Source organism: Rhinolophus hipposideros (genome assembly GCF_964194185.1).
Source record: "Rhinolophus hipposideros genome assembly, chromosome: 19".
Classification (NCBI taxonomy): Eukaryota; Metazoa; Chordata; class Mammalia; order Chiroptera; family Rhinolophidae; genus Rhinolophus; species Rhinolophus hipposideros.
In genome coordinates this window covers 5377273-5395293 of record NC_138065.1, presented here as the reverse complement: position 1 = coordinate 5395293, position 18021 = coordinate 5377273, and the positions used below count along the sequence as shown (strand labels likewise).

General features: G+C 50.1%; 1 protein-coding gene across 1 annotated transcript; it reads right to left on the bottom strand.

The window, feature by feature from the left end:
- Positions 1–2238: 2238 nt before the first annotated feature.
- On the bottom strand, positions 2239–17275 carry ANKRD35 (ankyrin repeat domain 35). Its single transcript, XM_081025211.1, has 14 exons — positions 17122–17275; positions 11947–12077; positions 11098–11186; positions 10670–10734; positions 9843–9900; positions 9607–9677; positions 9222–9328; positions 8414–8598; positions 7731–7768; positions 5568–7568; positions 3928–4017; positions 3616–3681; positions 2976–3058; positions 2239–2450 (listed from the first exon to the last, which is right to left on the bottom strand). The coding sequence occupies exons 1-13, from the start codon at positions 17158–17160 to the stop codon at positions 2996–2998; spliced, it is 3003 nt and encodes a 1000-aa protein (XP_080881337.1). The 5' UTR covers positions 17161–17275; the 3' UTR covers positions 2239–2450; positions 2976–2995.
- Between the last annotated feature and the right edge of the window lie 746 nt (positions 17276–18021).

The window sequence follows — 18021 nt, the reverse complement described above, 5'->3', positions numbered from 1 at the left end:
AGACTCTGCCCCTGGTGGCTTCTCTGTCAGCGCTTTTCTTCTTGAACGAACTTTCTAACTTCAAAAAAAAAATAAAAGTGACTATGGACTATTTTGTATCTTCTAGAATTTTCAGTGATTTCGAGGGAAGGAGGATAGAGAGGATTTTAAAAAAGAAAGAGACGACGGAACTCTTTGGGAGTGATGGACGTTCATAATCTTGATGGTGAGATGGTTTCATGGGTATATACACATGTCAGAACTTAAACTGTACACTGTAAGTTCACAGTTTATTGTATGTCAATTATACCTCATTAAAGCTGTAAAAATATAAAAGAAAGTCAACCTCAGCTTAGTTCCTAGTGATTTCATAAAGGAGGCATTTCCTTTAATAGTTCATTTGAGTTCTAAGTTCGGCATCCCTACAAGATGCTAGAAAACTAGGAACCCTGCAGGGCACCTGAATCTGATCCTGCCTGCAAGCAAGCTCCATGAGGTCAAGAACCTTCTCGGTACTGTTCACTCTCTATCCCCAGTGCTTGGCACGTAGTAGACTCTTTAAATATCAGTGTAATAAATTAATGTTGCCAGACAAAGGAGAGAATCTGCAAATAGGACCAAGTTCCAGATTGAGGACATTCAAAGACAGAATCTGAACCTCATCATGGCCCACCAAGCTTTACCCATAAACCCCTACATCCGAAGGCTGGGGAGCGACGGGAAAGTGAAACAGGACTAGTAAACCGCTACCAATGAAACGGTAGTGGCTGTCCCATGAAACAGACAGCCCAGGAGAAATGGGGGAACATTAGGATTACGGTTACTTTGGGAGAGACTTATTTATGAAGTCAAGGAGAATTTCAGGGCTTGGGTTGTTGGGTCACAGTTTATGGGGTTGTATAGATGGAGATTGGGAAGACCAAAGGCTGGGGAAGGTTCTACTCCTGCGTTAATCTTAACATCACTGACCATTTCCACAGCTCAGCCATCCTGGGATCAGCTTCCAGGAGTCCGGAGGGAGCCTGAGGCCTGGCTGCCATTACCGAAGCTATTTCCTGACTCATACTTGAACTTAGCCAAATGATCTCCCCCTCTCTGGACCCTTCTCTTGGCAGTTTCTGCATTCTTCCCACCCTATACCCCATGTAATAAGGAATGTAACAGTCAGGCCTTTTATATTTTCTGGTAACTCTAAGAGCAGGAAAGAAAAGAAAGGTTCATTCCTCTTAATAGAAATGACTAGGATCTTTTTGAGGCTCTTCTTCTAGCAGTTGTACCCCTTCTCCCTTTCTCCATCAATCCCTCTGTCTCTATTCTCCCTGCCTTAAAGCAGTCCTGTACCCATCCACACACATCCCAAAGCTGACTCTCATCTTCTCCTAGGATCTCATTCATACAACTGCTCTTTTCTGGCCAAACCCTGGAGCCAAACTCTGCAGCCCTTGCGTGGCCCCGTCTTCCACGACAGCCCCTCCCCACTCTTCTCTCAACCCAGTTCAGTCTCTGTACTGCCAAACCACGGCTGGCTGACCCAGCATAACCCAGCAGGGGGCGGGCTAAGAGAAGAAATGGGGTGGGATCAAAGTGTGGGCCACCAAACCAAAACTCCAGATGTTGGAGGACTTCACTGCCTCTTTCTCACCTAACGGTCTAGCTGTTGGACACACAGAAAGGGGAGGAGACCCATGGGAAGCGACCAAGGAGATACATTTTTTCAGTCTGAGAACAGAACTGGAGGGAAGAAGCCACCTCTGAATATCCCTTCATCCCCTTCCAGACTAGAACACTGAGCACATGAGACCATGTGCTTCAAAACACACTGTTTAATACATGATAGAATCTTTTAGATTGTACACCTCAAAATCCAGGTCTCTCAATCTCTCCTCCTTAAGAACAACAGTGGACTCGGGAATCCCAAGGTAGAAAAAAAAAATGTGTAGAAATGTGTCAGTCGGTAAGAGACAGATTTGAGAAAGAGAAAGGAAGTGTCAATACCCATTTTCACAGAGGACTGTTTTTCAAAGTCTCGACCCATTCATTAGTGGATGTGTTTTGACCAATATTTTTCAGTGGAACATCGTAGCAGAGAATAGACTAGAATAGAAATAGTAACGGTACATACTATTTCAACTATGTACACACAGGACATACAATGTACTTTGGATCATAATCAAAGGTTGAAAGCTGCTGATTTATGGGGCCATTTATGATTCTTTCCCCCCCTCCCCTTTAAACAGAAAAAAATGAAGACAACCCAGTACCACACTGCCTCCTATTTTATTTTCCATAGAGCTGGCTTCCACCCATACCTCTTCTGGTCAGATCCATGCTGATTCCAGATCCCAGAGCTCAGGTTCTCAGGTCTGGGGTCCGTGATGTCAGGTGAAGCCCCACCCACATCCTTCCTAGTGATCAACCCCTCACCCACTACAGCCTTATGGAGCCTCTGGCAACCAGGATGTTCTTCCTCCCTGAAAGAAGAAATTCAAGGATGAAATGCACACACTTCCATAGCCTCAGTCTTCTCCCACTCATGCCAAGATGCTAAAGAGGACCTCATCTATCTGGCCTGGAAAAGACGGCCACCAGCATACGGGTGGGGAGGAAAATGGGGAATGACTACTGTTTGAATAAATGGTGGGGGAGTGAAGGAGATTCTGGAATTTGTAGCGCTCCACCCCAGGAAACGGCACTGTACCCCTATCACACCCCTGTCACACCATGGTTCACGGGTATCTCTCTACCCCAGACTTTAGAAGAGTCACTCAGCTCCTCTTTTCAGTCTCCATCCCATGTCAGCCCCTACCCTCTACCTGCTCACCAATTCCTGACTCCACCCAGTGATTCCCCATCTGTGGCTTCTCAATAACATCACTTCAAATGCTCTATGCTGCACAGGGGTCCCCCAAAGGAGACTCCAATTCTCATCCTTATGCCTCCTTTCCCAAGTCCTTTCTCCAAGCTGCTTCTTTCATCACTCTCAACCCACGACTCACCCCTGAGGGCCCAGGCTGCCTCACTCCTTCTGCTTGCTGAGAATTCGTAGTAGGATGTTGTATACGTCTTGTTCCATGTAGCCCTGTAGGCGGCAGAAAAGAAAGAAAAGGAGATGAACAGAAAATGGGCAGAGATACGGTGGAATGCTGTTTGTTAAGTATGAGCCCTCACTGTACTTAACTTCTCCATGACTGTTCCCTAATCTTTTCAAGGAAGATACTGATATCTACTCTCCAGGATTGCTGAGAGGGTTACAACTACGGATGTGAACAGAGCACCTGAGGTACCATAAGTCTTCAGTTCTTTGTACTGTTCCTAATAAAGAGGCAAGCCACCCACCTCTTCTCCCTTGGTGAGGGATAAGCTGGCTTAGGAGGGAACTGAGAAAGGGCGTAAGAGACAAGAAAACGCCTTATAGTAGATCGGAGAGTTGAAAGGGATGGGCAAATACCTCCTCCCCTGACATTCAACACACAACTCTTGTTGATCTACCTCATAAGATCCAGAGACCCGGCACTAGATCATCTAAATTCCAGCTTTCCAAGAAATGGCAAGTATGTGCAGGTAAGACAAGGGACCCCGAGGGTGAATGCCACAGCCCCTGCCCAGCTCTCTGTCTCTCCCTCCCCCCATGCTCACCTGAGCAGCATTCAGTAGATGGTTCCTATAGGTGGAGATGATCTCCTCGTGGTTCTTCTGGGAATCCTAGCAGTGAGCATCAGTGGGGGTCATGTGCCTACCCTCCCACATTCACCCTGATCCCCCAAGTATGAGGCACAATAAAATGAAATGGTCAGCTGGGCCAGTAGGCTCCCCCAGCTGTCACTGGCCCAGCCTGGACCACTGCCCGGCCAGACCTCTGCAATTCCCAGAATCTCTCCCACATACACATCACTTCCACTGTCCACCCTCTTCTCCAGCAGTGTCCATTTCCCTGAGGGCCAAACATACCTTTAGCTGCAGGGCAAGGTGAGCATTTTCTCCCCGAACTGCTAGGACTTCCTCTGAAAGGTGCTCCAGCTTCTTCAACAATTCCTTGATCTGAGTCCAAAAGGAAAGAAAGGGAACCAGTGAGACCCAAGTCATTTCCTACCCCACCAGCACCTAGGGTCAAGGTCAACCTCCTTTTATTGGGTACTTAACATGTGCCAGATACTTTTACACAGCTCTGTCTCATTTAATCCTCAAAACAGCTCTACTTCTGTTCGGAGAACAATGCTTCTCTGAGAGAAGTATTATTATTCACATTTTGTAGATAAGGAACCTGAGCTAAGCACTTTGTGAAAAATCATATGGCTAGTAAGTGAGGAAATCATGATTTGGACCAAGATCTCAGAATTCATGATCTATGCTCTCAATTCTGTACAGGATCCTGACATACTTCTGACTATTGACCCCTGAGAGAAATAGAGATGAATTTGTGTGGTTTGTGAGGTTGGGGCACAAATGTGGTTAATGATAACCAGCAATGTTAGGGATGGTGGTAACTTAGAAGAAGAAAAATAGCTAACTTTGATTGAGTACTTACCGTTTTTGAAACATTATTCTGAGTATTTGAAAGACAATATCTTATTTACTTTAATCCTCATGACATAGATGAAATTATCCTCATTTTATAGATGAAAAAACTGAGGCTTAGCGACTCAGGGCCTTTAATAACTCACCCAAGAGCAATCAGTAGGTTTTGAAATTGAAATTCAAACCCAGACAAACTCAGTCCAGAGTCTATTTTCTTTTGCTCATTTGTCCTCTTTCATTTTCTCCTTCAACCCCAACACAGAATCCCTCCTTTAATTAGCCCCAGCCCCCACTGATTCGCATGCCGTATAATATTCCTTCTATTTTCAGGCACTCCATAGTATGTAAAACATATACTCCCTATATTTTTGAATCATTCTAAATTTGATCGTGTACTCAAATATTAATAAGAAGCCTGAATTCATTCATTTCACAGGTAGTTCTAGAATTATTCAATTCATTTATAAATTGATTTCTTTTAGAATTCATAAAACATGTCGGCGAGAAACACGTAGACTGACACTCACTTTTGGAGCAGTCAGCAGGAAACTCAGGTACCTAACACCGTGGTTTTCAAACCTTTTTTCTTTGCATTGGTGCCCCCTTTGTCATTGGAAACCTTTTGTAGAACCTCCTCGGATTGAAGGGAGGGGAGAAGAGGGGCTATAGCCCAGTCTACTTTTCTTCATCCATCAGCCCTTGAGTCACCCCCTCAGAACCTTAGCAAAACCACAGCAACCCACCATGTTATCAGACCTCTTCTCAGGCTAATAATACACGATTTAAGTCAAAATGCTAATAAACCATATACTCCACCAATGGTAGCCCTGACCACACTGCTTCTGAAGCCAGAGTCCCAAAGTTTAATACCTAAGTCCCCTTCTCTCTTCTATTTATACCTCACCTCTAATCTCAACCCCAAATCCCCTCAGAGCCAGAGAACACAGTATGGTCCTTGCAAATGATTGTTTGGGAGTATTACTCTGACGCACCAAAGGTAGATACAGGTTAGCAAACCCCTAAACACAGAGAAACCTTCCCCGCTGCTCCCCACCACTGCCTGGCCTGTTCACCTTGGCCTCCTTGCCCCGGCAAGCTTCCAGAAGATGCTCCATCTTCTCTTTCATCAGCTCCACGGTTTTCTCAAACTGCTCGGAGCGCCCACGCATCTCGCAGGCCTGCCGCTCTTGCTCCGCGGCCCTGGCGGCCAGATCCCGGTTCCTGCGATGCTCGTCGGCCACAGCCTCCCGCAGCCGGCCCATTTCCCTGCAGGCGGTGTTATACTTTTCCAGCAGAGCCTTTAGCTCCTGGCCCCAGGCCTGGGCCTGGGCCACCAGCGAGCCCCGGGTTTTCTCGTGCTGCCGCAGGCTGGCCACCTCGCGGGCCCTCAGCTCCGCCACTTGCTCGGTGGCCTGGTAGAGCAGCTGCTTTAGCTTGCCGATCTCCAGGCTCTTCCCGCTCATCGTGGCCTGAACGGCCCGCAGTTCTTCTTCCAGCTTCCCCAGGTCTTGCTCCAGAGCGGCCACTTCGGAGGATGCTGGGACCTTTGAGGAGGCGCCTGGCTCCCCGCGTAGGGCGGGGGACCCCCGCAGCCGCTGGTTTTCCTCCTCCAGCCGCGCGCGCACCTGTTGGGCCTCGCGGTGCCTGGCCACCAGGGTGCTGATGCAGGCCTGCAGCTCCTCCAGGGGCTCGGCCGCCTTGCCCGGGGCACCCCCCTTGCCCACCAGGTCTGCGGGCAGGCAGTCCCACAGCCCTCGGAGGCCACTGCTCTGGGAGGCCAGGCGCCTTCGCAACTTCTCCGTGGCCTCCTTCTCCACCGCCAGTTCTTCTGTCAGCAGCCCCACGCTCCGTCGCAACTGCTGGAGCTGGACCTGCGCCTCTGGCTTGGGCACGAACTCCCGCTGCAGCCGCTGGCTCAGGGTTTGCAGCTCCCCCTGCAACCGCTGCCGCTCGCGCCCCAGCTCCCCCAGCTCGTCCAGCAAATTACTGTTGCTCCGTCTCAGTGCAGACACCTCCTTCTCCAGCGGTCCCTTTGCTAGGCCTCCTCCTGGCATCTGTTCCCCACCAGGGGCCCCTAGAGGCTCCCCGCGAGCCCCAGGAGCCCCTTTCTCCCTCACTTCCTCCTCTTTGCTGATGGTTTCTGGGCCTGCCTTCGGGGCTCCCTCTCTGGCTGCCTGGGCAGGAGCCTCAGGTTTTCCCTGTAAACCTGCCTTTGCCCGATCCAGCCTCACCAGCACCCGCTCCAACCTGGCCTCCATCTTCTCCCAGGCAGCTGCTGCAGCCTCAGCCCGGGGCGTCCCCAGAGTGCCCTCTAGGACCAGACTGGACAAAGCTCCCCGGGCAGCATCCTTTTCTCGCCACACCGCAGCCAGTTCCTCCCTCAGTTGTAGCAGGAGCTGGTTGGTGCCTGTTATGCCCACTGGCTCAGCCACTGCGCCTGTTGGTTCAGCCCCTGCGGTCTGGGGCCTTTCCTGGCCAGCAAGCAACTGGTCAGTATGATCAGGGCCAAGGGCCTGTCCACTGTTGGGGGTCAGTTGCTGGCCTGTGACTTTCCCTATGGTCTCAGACCTTGGCCTCTGGGGTGGCCCCTGTTCTTCTGCTTGGGACCTTCCATGGGCTTCATAATGGATCTCGCCCGGGGCTGAATCTTCAGCCTCCTTGGGAGCTTCTGGGTTTGCTGTGGCTGTGGCTGCTGCCTGCTGCTGCTTCTTTAGCTCTTGTATGCGCTCAGCCAGCAGATCCAGGGGACAACCCTGCTCCATGCCATCTCCTCCAGGACGGAGACCTCCTGGAGTGCTGGGCTCTTGGGATAGCAGGAGCCCCAGCTCCTGGACCTGCTCCCAAATCTGGTTCTCCAGGCCCACGTAGGCTGCAGCTTGAGCCTTACACTCTTGTGTCTTTCGCGCCAACTCCTGCTCCAACTGAGCAACTTTCCTCTGCTCCTTTTCATACTTCCTCCTCCACTCCTCTGAGCATGGGTCTTCATCCTCCTCTTCCTCCTCCTGCTCCTCCTCGGGCTCTGCTTTCCATGAGCTCTTAGGCGGAGAGCCCACCTGAGGCTCAGGTGGAGAGGCCTAGGTAGAAAATAGAACAGTGAAGTAAAGCCAGGCAGTGCTCCTCACCCCAGGAGGGGCTTTCTTCTCTTAGACTGTCTCGACACCCCATGGATCTGTCTGGGAGAGACCCCAGTGGGATGGCCTGGGGTGCATCAGAAGGGGTGGCACTTAGGGTCTTACCTTAGACGCAGCATCTGGGTGTTGCACTAGCCTGTGACCTATACAAAAAGACATGGGGAAAATGAGGGTGGAAACAGGTCCCACATGCTTCTGGCCCACACTATGTCTTCAGATTCTCTGAGAGGAGTGGCCCCGCAGTGTCATAACCCTTACCACACATGTCTTCCAGGTGCCAGGAGCCACCCCTGTTCAGTGGGTCCCTAACTGTCCTACCACCTTGGTTCCCTATCCCAGAGATGGGCCATCCCATTCGTTTTGTTCACTCACCTATTGGACACTATGCCAGGCACTGTTATGGCACCAGGACAACAATGGTGAGCAAAACAAAAATGGCCTGTCCCCTGAGGGGTTTACAGTCCACTAGGGGAGAGAGAGGTTGAGCAGCAAGTCACACAAAGAGATGTACAATTACAACTCAGAAACGCCAGCCAGAGTACTAGCCAGAGTTATCTTCTGTGACAGACACGGCTTCATTAGGAACTCGGCGACCATACTTTTGGGAATTTGGGGTCATCTCATAGTAGCAGCAATAAATAAGTAAATGCTCCGCCAAAGTGATAATTATTTGTCAAATGATCATAATTTAGATCATTTCCATGGGACCAAATGGGATTCGGAGAAGCATCTTGGATTCTAAGACTATCAAGGAGAGTCTTGAAGTTCCAAGAGAGAACTAGCTTTACCTCGCCGCTGCCTGCGGTTCATGGCCTGCTGCAGCAGCGCCCAGAGGGCCTTGTCTTGGGTACGCAGACCGTAGTACAGCGCGTCATGCCCCATGCTGTCCACCGCCCCCGCATCGGCTCCATGGCTCAGGAGCAGTTCAGCCACCTCGGCACTGCCTTTCTCACAGGCCAGGATCAGAGCCGATCTGTGGGTTGGGACAAATCTGAGCATAGGCTTTCCCGGTGGAATCCAGGAGTCCTGGTTGCAGAAATTCCACTCACAAGGTCAGCTGTCACTCAGTGTGGGCAGGAGAACCATAGACCAACACGAGCCAATGACAAAGCATTAGGTGAGACCAGAACTTTTCAAATGTCATTACTTGGAGCTGCAGCATAGAAAGCAAGGGGCCAATAGAAAGGGCTCCGTTTTCCTCTGCTGTGTGTATTAAGGTGCTGCATAAATTCTTTATTGGAAAAAAAGGATTCCACTGCTTAGAAGACGGTAGTTTGAAAACCAGTGAATTAAACTAATGTGTCCAGAGACATTGATTCTACTTCCGGCGTCACTTATGCTAGGAAGACGGTGGTGGCAGCAGCTGAATAAAAAAGTATAAGGAAAACTTTCTCAGCTCCCCAAGAGGGAAAGAAACAGCAAAGCAGCAGGCAGAGATCTTCTGAGTCACTGCTCAAACGAAGGAGACCCAGAACACAGAGACCAAGCTGCCTTCACACACACACACACACACACACACACACACACACACACACACACTTTGCCCTGTGGCTCCTTCCTACATTGGTCGGGGTCTGGATTTGGGGGAATTCTCACTTGTCATGCTTGTCTGTGACATTAACTCGGGCGCCTCTCTGCAGAAGCTGTGAGCAGATAGCTGCGTGACCACCCAGCGAGGCAATCATCAGGGGTGTACGTCCATCCTGCACAGATTGTGGGAAGGGGTTGCGTGAGAAGCCAGGGGGAGCCAGGGCTTTGACACAATCCTACCAACTTTCCTCTCCCCGCACCTCGCCAGGAAACAAAGCCCAGATCCTGAGGCTAAATACTCCTTTTCAAAGGGTTAGAAGCAATCCAGAAGATGCCTCTTGCGGAGGAGCAGGGGGAGGAGGTAGAGGAACCCTGGCCACAGACCTCGGCTGACCACGCTCAGAGCGAGCAGGCACCTCCCTGTGGAGGGCACTGCCCAGCTGACACTCACGTTATCCAGGACGTCTAGGAAGGCCTCATGGTCACACAACAGGAGCACACTTGAGGCACAGCCAGAGGAAGCTGGGAGGGTTGAGGGATGATGAGGTTAACGGGAAGAGAAGGACACCTAGTCAGACCCTGACCACTGCACCCTCCGACCCTGTCAGCGCTCAGCCCGGGCCTGCCCTTCCCTTTCCACCCTATGCTCCCTGCATCTGTGTTTCTCACCGGGCCCCCGGCACACACCTGCCCAGTGCAACGGACTCCGATTTTCCGCATCCACAGCGTCTTCATTGGCTCCATGCTGCCAAAAGCCACAAAGGGAAGCAGCAGGGCGCATACTGTTAACACCTTCATCCCATTCCCACTGCTGGGTCACCAGCTCTCTCATTACCATGGGGAGGGGTGTGAGGACCATGGCTTTGGCCAATGACTAGGCACACCCAATCCATTCCATGCCAATGACAGGCATTGAATTTCAGCCCTGGTTCTTAAACTTAGGGCCTAAAGAAAATCGGGTTATAGAGAAATACACATGCGTGGGAAAACACCTGAGTCCACGACTGGGACTTTAGGATCCGAATTGGGAAACTTGGAAAGGGCTGGGAAGAACCAAAGCAGAACAGCCATTTGCCCAGTGGCCTGTTGCACTGTGTCTTTTGTACTTTTGGAGACTGACGTATAAATTGTCCACATGTCATTTCACATGTGTATTTTATTTCGTGCTCCTAGACTACCAATTCCTCAAAAACAGTAGGATTTTGGTTTAATTTGAAAACCTCCGCCTTCAGCAGTTAGTCTTTGCAGAGCTCAGTATATACGTAGTGATTGACAGCCAGGCCGACCCCGGATATTCTGCCTGATGACCCGCCCCCAAGGACGGCATGAAGCACAGTGCCTACACACAGTAGCTGTTAAATACATGTTCATGAATTAATGAGGAAAGGATTACCAGCTCTGTCACTGGGGATGAGACGGGAATATTTGACCAAATATTGCTTGTGACCAAGACACAGGAGACTCTGGGTCCACTTTTTCCCTTCACAGGAGTAGTATCGAGGGGTTGCTCTTACCTGGAGCAGGACCTTGACACATTGTGGCTGGCAAGAGATGGTGGCCAAGTGCAAGGCGGTGCTTCCTGGAAAGAGAAAGAGGGGGAGAGGGAGATGGGTGGCCCCACACATGCCGATGACTCACTGGGAGGGAAGCGAGAGACGCACAGATAATCAGAGGGAGATTAGAGAGAGAAGCTCTCAGCCACATGGGGCCAGAAATTCCTGTTCCCCAAGTGCGTGGTACCTGGTGGAGGTGGGAGTGGGTAAGGTATACCTGGCCCTTCAGGGATCAGAACCCCTGGAAGAATGCTGACCAGAACTTATGAGGAGAGAAGCGGGGTGGTGGGGGGCTGCAGTTGGAACCCCCAGCATGGCCCAGCGGCAGCGCCCACTGCTGCTGTAGAGGGAAAAGCAAGCGGCGTGGCTCAAGGCTCAGTCTAACTCACCATCCTCATTCCTGCTGTTGATGTCGGCACCATTCGCAAGCAGTATGGTCAGGCATTCTGTCAGGCCTTTGGAGGCGGCCAGATGAAACCTGCCAGAACCAAGGCCGAGAGGCAGAAGGATGAAGCGACCAGGAGAGGAGGAATGGGAGAATCTTAATAAGTACTGCCTGCTCTGCTCCCTCATCCCAAAGCCAATCCCAGAAGCAGACAGTGAAGCACCCCCGGCCTGACTTTCTGAGAAAGAGAAGGCTATCTGGCTGACTGTCATCAAATAAGAGGAAGCTGGAAGCAAAGACAGAAATAAGAGCTACAGATCTTAAGCCACCTCAGACTATTACAGGGGTGTCCAGGGAACCTGTCGTTCTGAGCACAGCACTCTTAGCAGTGTCACAGAAGTGTCACTGGAAGTGTCACAGAAGGAGCCACCAGAGCAGAGGGCCGGACATTTGAAAGCTGACTTGGGCACAAAGGCTACTATCTCCTTATGCTAATCACTCCTTCTTAGCCATGTGATTCCCCTGGCCACCACTTCATTCTGAATTTCCCAAGCACACACACCCTCCTTGTGCAACGAAGAAATACTCTATTTAGTGTATGTATCAGTTTTCTGTTGGTTTCGTGGGCTTTCGGTCCTTTTTTGGGCAGCTTTGTACGTCTGGGTTGTGAGGTGGGTGAAGCGGAGGGACAATACCTTCTTTCCTCACTTGTGCGGCACTTGATACGTAGCAAAATACGTATTAACACAAAAAGGGCGCTGAGGTTGTAGGCATTGTGTGGTCCTACACCATAGTGGGGTTGGGGGTTTCCAAAGGGAACCCCATACCAAGGGGCAGGTGGGGACTTACTTACGGGGACTGGCCGTTGGAGTTGAGCTTGGTGGGTCGGGCAGACTTCCTGGAGGCCAGGGCAGCCACGCGTCCCACGTCCCCCCGCTGCACTGCTTCCAGCAGCTTCTGATCACGGCGGTTCCATTTCTCCACCTGGTCCAGAGCCACAAATTGTATGAATATCGGGGGTGGGGATAGAGTGGAGAAAGAAAAGAAGAAGGGGTGGTTAGGAAGATGCCAAGCAAGGGGAAAGGAACATCCCTGAGGTCCTTTCAATGTCCCACAAGTTCCTGAGCCTCGATCTTTTAGTCTTTTTTAGGTGGGCCAGTTAAAGAGTCACCAACTCATGTGCCACTGAGGACTGGTATCCAGGACTGGCAGCTCTGGACCAAAAGGTGCTGGGACTACTGAATTAGAAGTCATTTGTGAGTGCTGAATGCGGAGTATTTCAAAGGTCTTTTTAACCATCATTATGTTTATTGTTGTTAGGTGCACAACCTCAGAGCAGTCCCTGCCATGACTCCTTTCCCTTTTGCCTTCCAGGTCTTGCTGGAACAAATTCAACCAAACTGACCACTCCCCCCAGGGCTTACATTGCCTCTCACCCTCCGACGCTGCTCTGCTTTTTTCCCCAGCTATGTGAGGAATCAAGGCACCTAGCTTCAGGTCCCAACAAGGAGTCCAAATACCTAGTCATACCATCACTACCTATTGGCTTTGGGCCCCAAAACTGGGAGGAGAAGCATAGAGTTTCTGTTTTCCCATCTCATATCTATGCCCTTTACCTAGTTACTCTTCCCCTCCCATGGCAATAACAGCCAATAGGCAAAGGTAGGTCTCTAGCGAGGCCTGAGGAGACAGCAAGAGGCGGCTCCCCTTCTTCTCCCTCACCTCCCTTCTCTTTTCCTGGCAGGGAGCAGCTGTCCCAGACAACAGCCACACCTGGGCATGCATTGTTCTGTCATTCCAGCTTGACTTTTGCAGGAGGTGGGGCAATTGCAATAATTAGAAGTATCACGGGGTGTGAAAGAGAGAGCTGTGTAAAAACACTCAGAGCTGAAAGCACAGAAAAGCCTGGTTTGATCCAGAGAGGGGAAAGAAAAGGAAAAAGGGATGCAAAAATTTGTGGTAGGGTAAAAAGAGCCCTAGATGAATAGTTTGTCAGCAGGCCTGAGTTCAGGGTCTGGTTCAGCTACTTTCTCAGCTGTGTGACCTAGAGTAAACCATTAAACGCCTCTAACCCGGTTCCTCATCCATAAAATGTGGGAAATAATAACTACCTCATCGTGTTGTGTATTAAATGAACTAAAGTATATAAAATCTCTTCGTAAACTGTGACGAGCCATACAAGTATATGGCATCCTTATGACAAAACAGGGAGTGGTGGGGGATTGGTGGCTCATTGCATTTTATGAGGTATCATCTGGACAAGGAAGAGGCCGTGGGAGGAGGTGGGGAAAAATAGGGTCTATGGAAGCCAAATAACTCATTTCCAAATACTGTTTATATAGCCAGGACAAATTACTCAGCAAAAACAAGGAAGATTTTAAGCGCCCCAACCATAAAATTATCTAGGGTAGATGGATTCTGAGGTTACTCTGGCACAGCACTGTAATCCCTTCTAGACCTTTCAAGTGCCTTTGCAGTTAGCCTCTCAATATCCCTAGAAAGTAGTTAGGGCTGATATTATTTTATGTACTTGACAGAAGAAGTAACGAAGCACACTGAGGTTAGATAACTGTCCAGAGTCATACCACAACATGGTGGGAAAATTGAGATTAGAACCCAGGCCACTTGATACCCCATCTTGGTTCTCAGTGCCAGATCATACTACTACAGAGCGATGGAAGACAGTTTACTTATTTCCAACCAGTCTAAGACTGCCTCCCGGGCAAAGCCGCCCACTCTCAGACGCTACTTTCTGCACAAGAGTCTCCAAACAGGTTAATTCTCAAAAGACAAAATAAGCAAAATGACTGCTCCACATACCAACAGACTGAGATGTAAGAATACATTATCCCATGTCCCTTGGGGGCCAGGTCACCCTGAGAAAAAGCAGAGAGCTAGAACGATGCCTCCGGCATAGGACACTGCCATCAGCTGACCTCAGGGTGAAGTCCTCTGTTTAAAAATCCTGAATCTAACACTGTCTATCCTTGTGAATTTCAGCATGTAACAACTTCTCTGAACCTGTTTCCTAATGACATAACATCATATAAAGTACCTAGTACTGTGTCTGTCATATAGTAGGTGCACAATAAATGTTAGTTCCAATCTCCATCCTTCCTAGCCTTGCTGGGCACATTTTGGATGTTCCTGGGCTCAGGATTCTCCATCGGGAGAGTGGGAGGAAGGGCTCATTGGCTCACATCAGCCAATGCTTTACAGTCAGGCTTATGTATAGATGGTACAGGGGCTTCTTAGCAATATTGATACTTTTCTTTCCAGCTAGGTAGTTCTACATCTACCCGATTTACTTCTTATAATCTGTTATACTAAGAAGAATTTACAAGAGGTGGTAAGTCTTCATGACCAAACTTCTGCAGAACTAGGGGGAAGAAGGACAGAGAGATGCTTCTAAATTCCAAGATCCGGTCCATTGCTCACTCAGCACCTCAGAAAAGGGGCACTGGATTATCATCATAGCCTCAAGGGAGCGATCACCAAGTTAATCAGCAGACTCCAACACAAGAATAAGCTTTGTATGTCTGTAGTCAAGATTAGGGGGCCTTTGTAGAAGTAATTGCAGCCTCTCTTTATCTCTGGCTGTGTGCCTGCAAACTTCCTATCAAGATGGAACACACCAACAATAGAGAAAGAGTGGCTACCGCTGCAGGACAGGTGAATTGAAATGGAAAGGCTGCCCTGGAGGAACCAGGAGCTGACTCTCAAAATGTAACTGACATTCCTCTAAGCTGATCCAGGTCCAACTGTTTAAAGCTATTTTCTGGTTTATTTCCTACACAGGCAGAATAAGCTAATATGTAAGATACCCTCAAAGGCATCCTCTACTTGACTAAAACAAAATGAGATTATAAGAGCTGGGGTTTTGTTTGTTTGTTGAATTGCCTATATGATGGATAACTTAGATTAATTTTTAAATGATCACTGATCCTTCAGTCCTTATCTCAATTTGAGAGCGCAGGGCTCTGGCCCTGGACACAGGGGTGGGAGTGGGGATGCGCTGGGGCAAACTTCCGTCTGACTGGGAAGCCAGGCTTTGGGCGTGGCCAGGAAGGTTGTCACACTATTTCTCTGATGAACGGGTCCGGAGTGGTTAGCTACTCAGGGAGTGGAGAAATTTTTCATAAGAAGTATGGGGAAGTTTCATGAGGAAATAATTTGCAGCTGTAACTGGCCTATTTTCAAGCTTTTGGCAATCCCATCCTATCTTTCCAGCTGGATAGTTCTAAACCCACCCAATTTATTTCTTATAATCTTGTACTAAAAAGAGCTGGAAATGGCTGGAAATTCTTCATGGCCAAAACTTTGTAAAGCTGGGGTAAAGAACAGAGGAAAACTTTCCAATTCCAACATTCAGGCCATTGCTCACCCTAGCATCTTGGAAAGGAGGCACTGACCAAGGATTGGAGAATCAGGAAGAATGAAATAGTTTCTCCATTCCTAAGGAGCAGGCAGACTCCACAAACCTGAAAGGGAAGGGCAATGTGGAGGACTTTCAGTAACAAGAAGAGTCCACGCAAATGAGAAAGTATTTATGAATTAAGACAGAGCCTGGGTAGCTTCTGTTTCTGGTACCTATGGTAGTCATTCAGTGAATGCCTTTTGATTGGTTGATCAACATGTGGAAACTAAGTGGAGAAGCAAATGTAAGTGGGACAAGAACAGGCCTCAACAGAGTTCCTACTCTTGCCCCATAGCTCGCTTTCAGGCTTCTGTGGCCTGCCCATGCAGAGGACGCTAAGCATTCTCATGTTTGCTTATGAATGACATCACTAAGTCAGGTTAGGCTAAGCAGTATTGCTCTAGGTAGTTGGCAATTTCACTTCTAGATGAGCCATAATTCCAATTTCCACAGAAAAATGTCATCTCCAAATTGGGGGGGGGGGTCTCTCTATAAGAGATCTTCAGAGAAGAAGTTATACCCTCCCCTGAGCCACCACCTTCTGGAATCTTCTTCCTTATGCTTTGTTCTGGGAGAATATGGGGAGTAGAGGGACTTCTACTGGGAACTTTCAGAGCATATCCACTCTTCTCCTCTCCTCTCACATCACTTTTCCCCAACTCAGTGAAAGGAAGCAGAGTATGAGCCCTAAACAATGGGGTGAGGGTTTAGAATGAAGAAAGATTCTGGGGAGAAGCAGGCAGAAGGCCTTGACTGGCCCAAGAACCAGTCTGATGAGCAGACACTGCAGTGAACTGGCCAGGGTGGATTCTGCAGGCAACTTACCTATTTCCTTGGGGAGCAGCTAGGCAATTTTGCCTCCACCAGCAGTGCCTGTCAAGCTGACCAGATTGCAAGATTAACCCACAGAGGGCAGGCAGAAGGAGGTCCGGGCAAAAGAGGGAAAAGTGGGACTGAAAACCATTCGCCAGAGAGGGGCAGAGGTGGAAGGGGAGAACAGGAGAAGGCAGTTGCTGTGGGAGCACGGTTAGAAAGGTTTGGAGTGATGTCTGAGAGCCAGCGGTAATGATGAGGGAATGGGAGTGGAAGTGCCATGGGGTGAGATGGGGTCGGGGATAGAGAAAACTATGAAGAAGGGCTAGGGGAAGGCACAGGGCTGGGAGTATTTGTTAGGCTGCGAGGAAACAGCAAAGATAGGGAGGGCATATGGGAGGGCAGGGCTGTCAGGACAAAGCAGGGCTGGAAAATGGGACCATGAGACAGAATGGAATTTGGGGCTGAGCAGGGACTGGGGACAGGGCAGGTGCCTGAGGGTGGCTCAGTACTGGGATGCAGAGCAAAAGTAGAGGACGGAGCCTTCAGGAGGGGGCAGGGGCTGCAGGAAACATCATAAGTTGGGAATAAGAACAAGCCAAGGGAAAGGACCTCGGAGAAACCAGAGGTTAGTCTTGAGGAAGGCAGTACTGGCGAGCTGCATTGCGGGAGAGGAAGAGCTGGAAAACCACTAAAGAGAAAAGGCAATGGTGCATAGAGATGGGATTCTTGACTTCTGCCACCACAGGGCTTGGAACCCAGCCCCATGCCCATCTCCCCAGACATTTTGGTACCTACCGCCACCTGTGAGCTGGAGCAGGAGAAGATGCGCTTCATGGCCGGTGCCAGGGCCAGGGCCACGGGGGGACGGGGACGCGCGGAGAGCGGGGCCAAAAGTTCCCAAACCCACTGAACTCGGTTGCGGCTGTGCAAGAGAGAGCTGTCAAAAGCAGAGCTGGACCCGCCCCAGGACCCGTCCCGCTCAATCAGACACCAGAACCTAAGGACTGGGCTGAAAACTCCGCCCCTGGCCCTGCCCTTCTCCGCCGTTGCACAAGCAAAAAGCCTGCGGTGTCCGGCTGCGACCGGGGGCTCGGTCTCAAACCCCGCCCTCCACAACCGAAGCCGCCAGGAGCTCCCACCTGCTCCATCCCAGTCGGAAGCCGGGGGTCTCCAGCTGAAACTCCGCCCCCACCCCCCCCCCCGCAGCTCCAGGCTGTAGCTCCGCCCCCAACCCCGCCTCAGCCCCGCCCCTCCGTGCCGCAGCAGCCGGAGGAGAGCAGGTCCCGGCTTCTCCGCTGGCGCTGGGCACTCTTGACAACTGTCGCGTTTAACCACTGGTGAGGACGCTTTCGTTATATGCAGAGACCTTTGGCCTACTTCGTTACCAATACTTCCTCCCTCCCCCCACCCCATTCCCTGCCCCCAAAGCCAAGCACAAAAGAGGATTTGAAGCGCACAGTTTGGAAACGAGAGGAGATTGCCGCGAGCACCCACGATGCACGACCCGTCGCAACCTGGGGAACAAAACCTGAGGGAAAGTGGAACAACAGGCTTAATCTCCTAACACACCTGTAAATTAGAAAATGACAGGGGGGGAGGAGAGAATTTTTATTTTAAGCACCCTCTCTTTTTAAAAAAAAAAAATCCACAAAACTGTGATTACTATTTCCACTGCCCTTTCAGTTCAGACTCTCA

Coding starts and splice junctions, on each gene's coding strand:
- ANKRD35 (XM_081025211.1), bottom strand. CDS start 17,160: ATGAAGCGCATCTTCTCCTGCTCCAGCTCACAGGTGGCG. Junction 3,682..3,927: donor ACCTTGCCCTGCAGCTAAAG/GTATGTTTGGCC, acceptor GCTCACTGCTAG/GATTCCCAGAAGAACCACGA. Junction 3,059..3,615: donor ATCTACTGAATGCTGCTCAG/GTGAGCATGGGG, acceptor TGCCGCCTACAG/GGCTACATGGAACAAGACGT.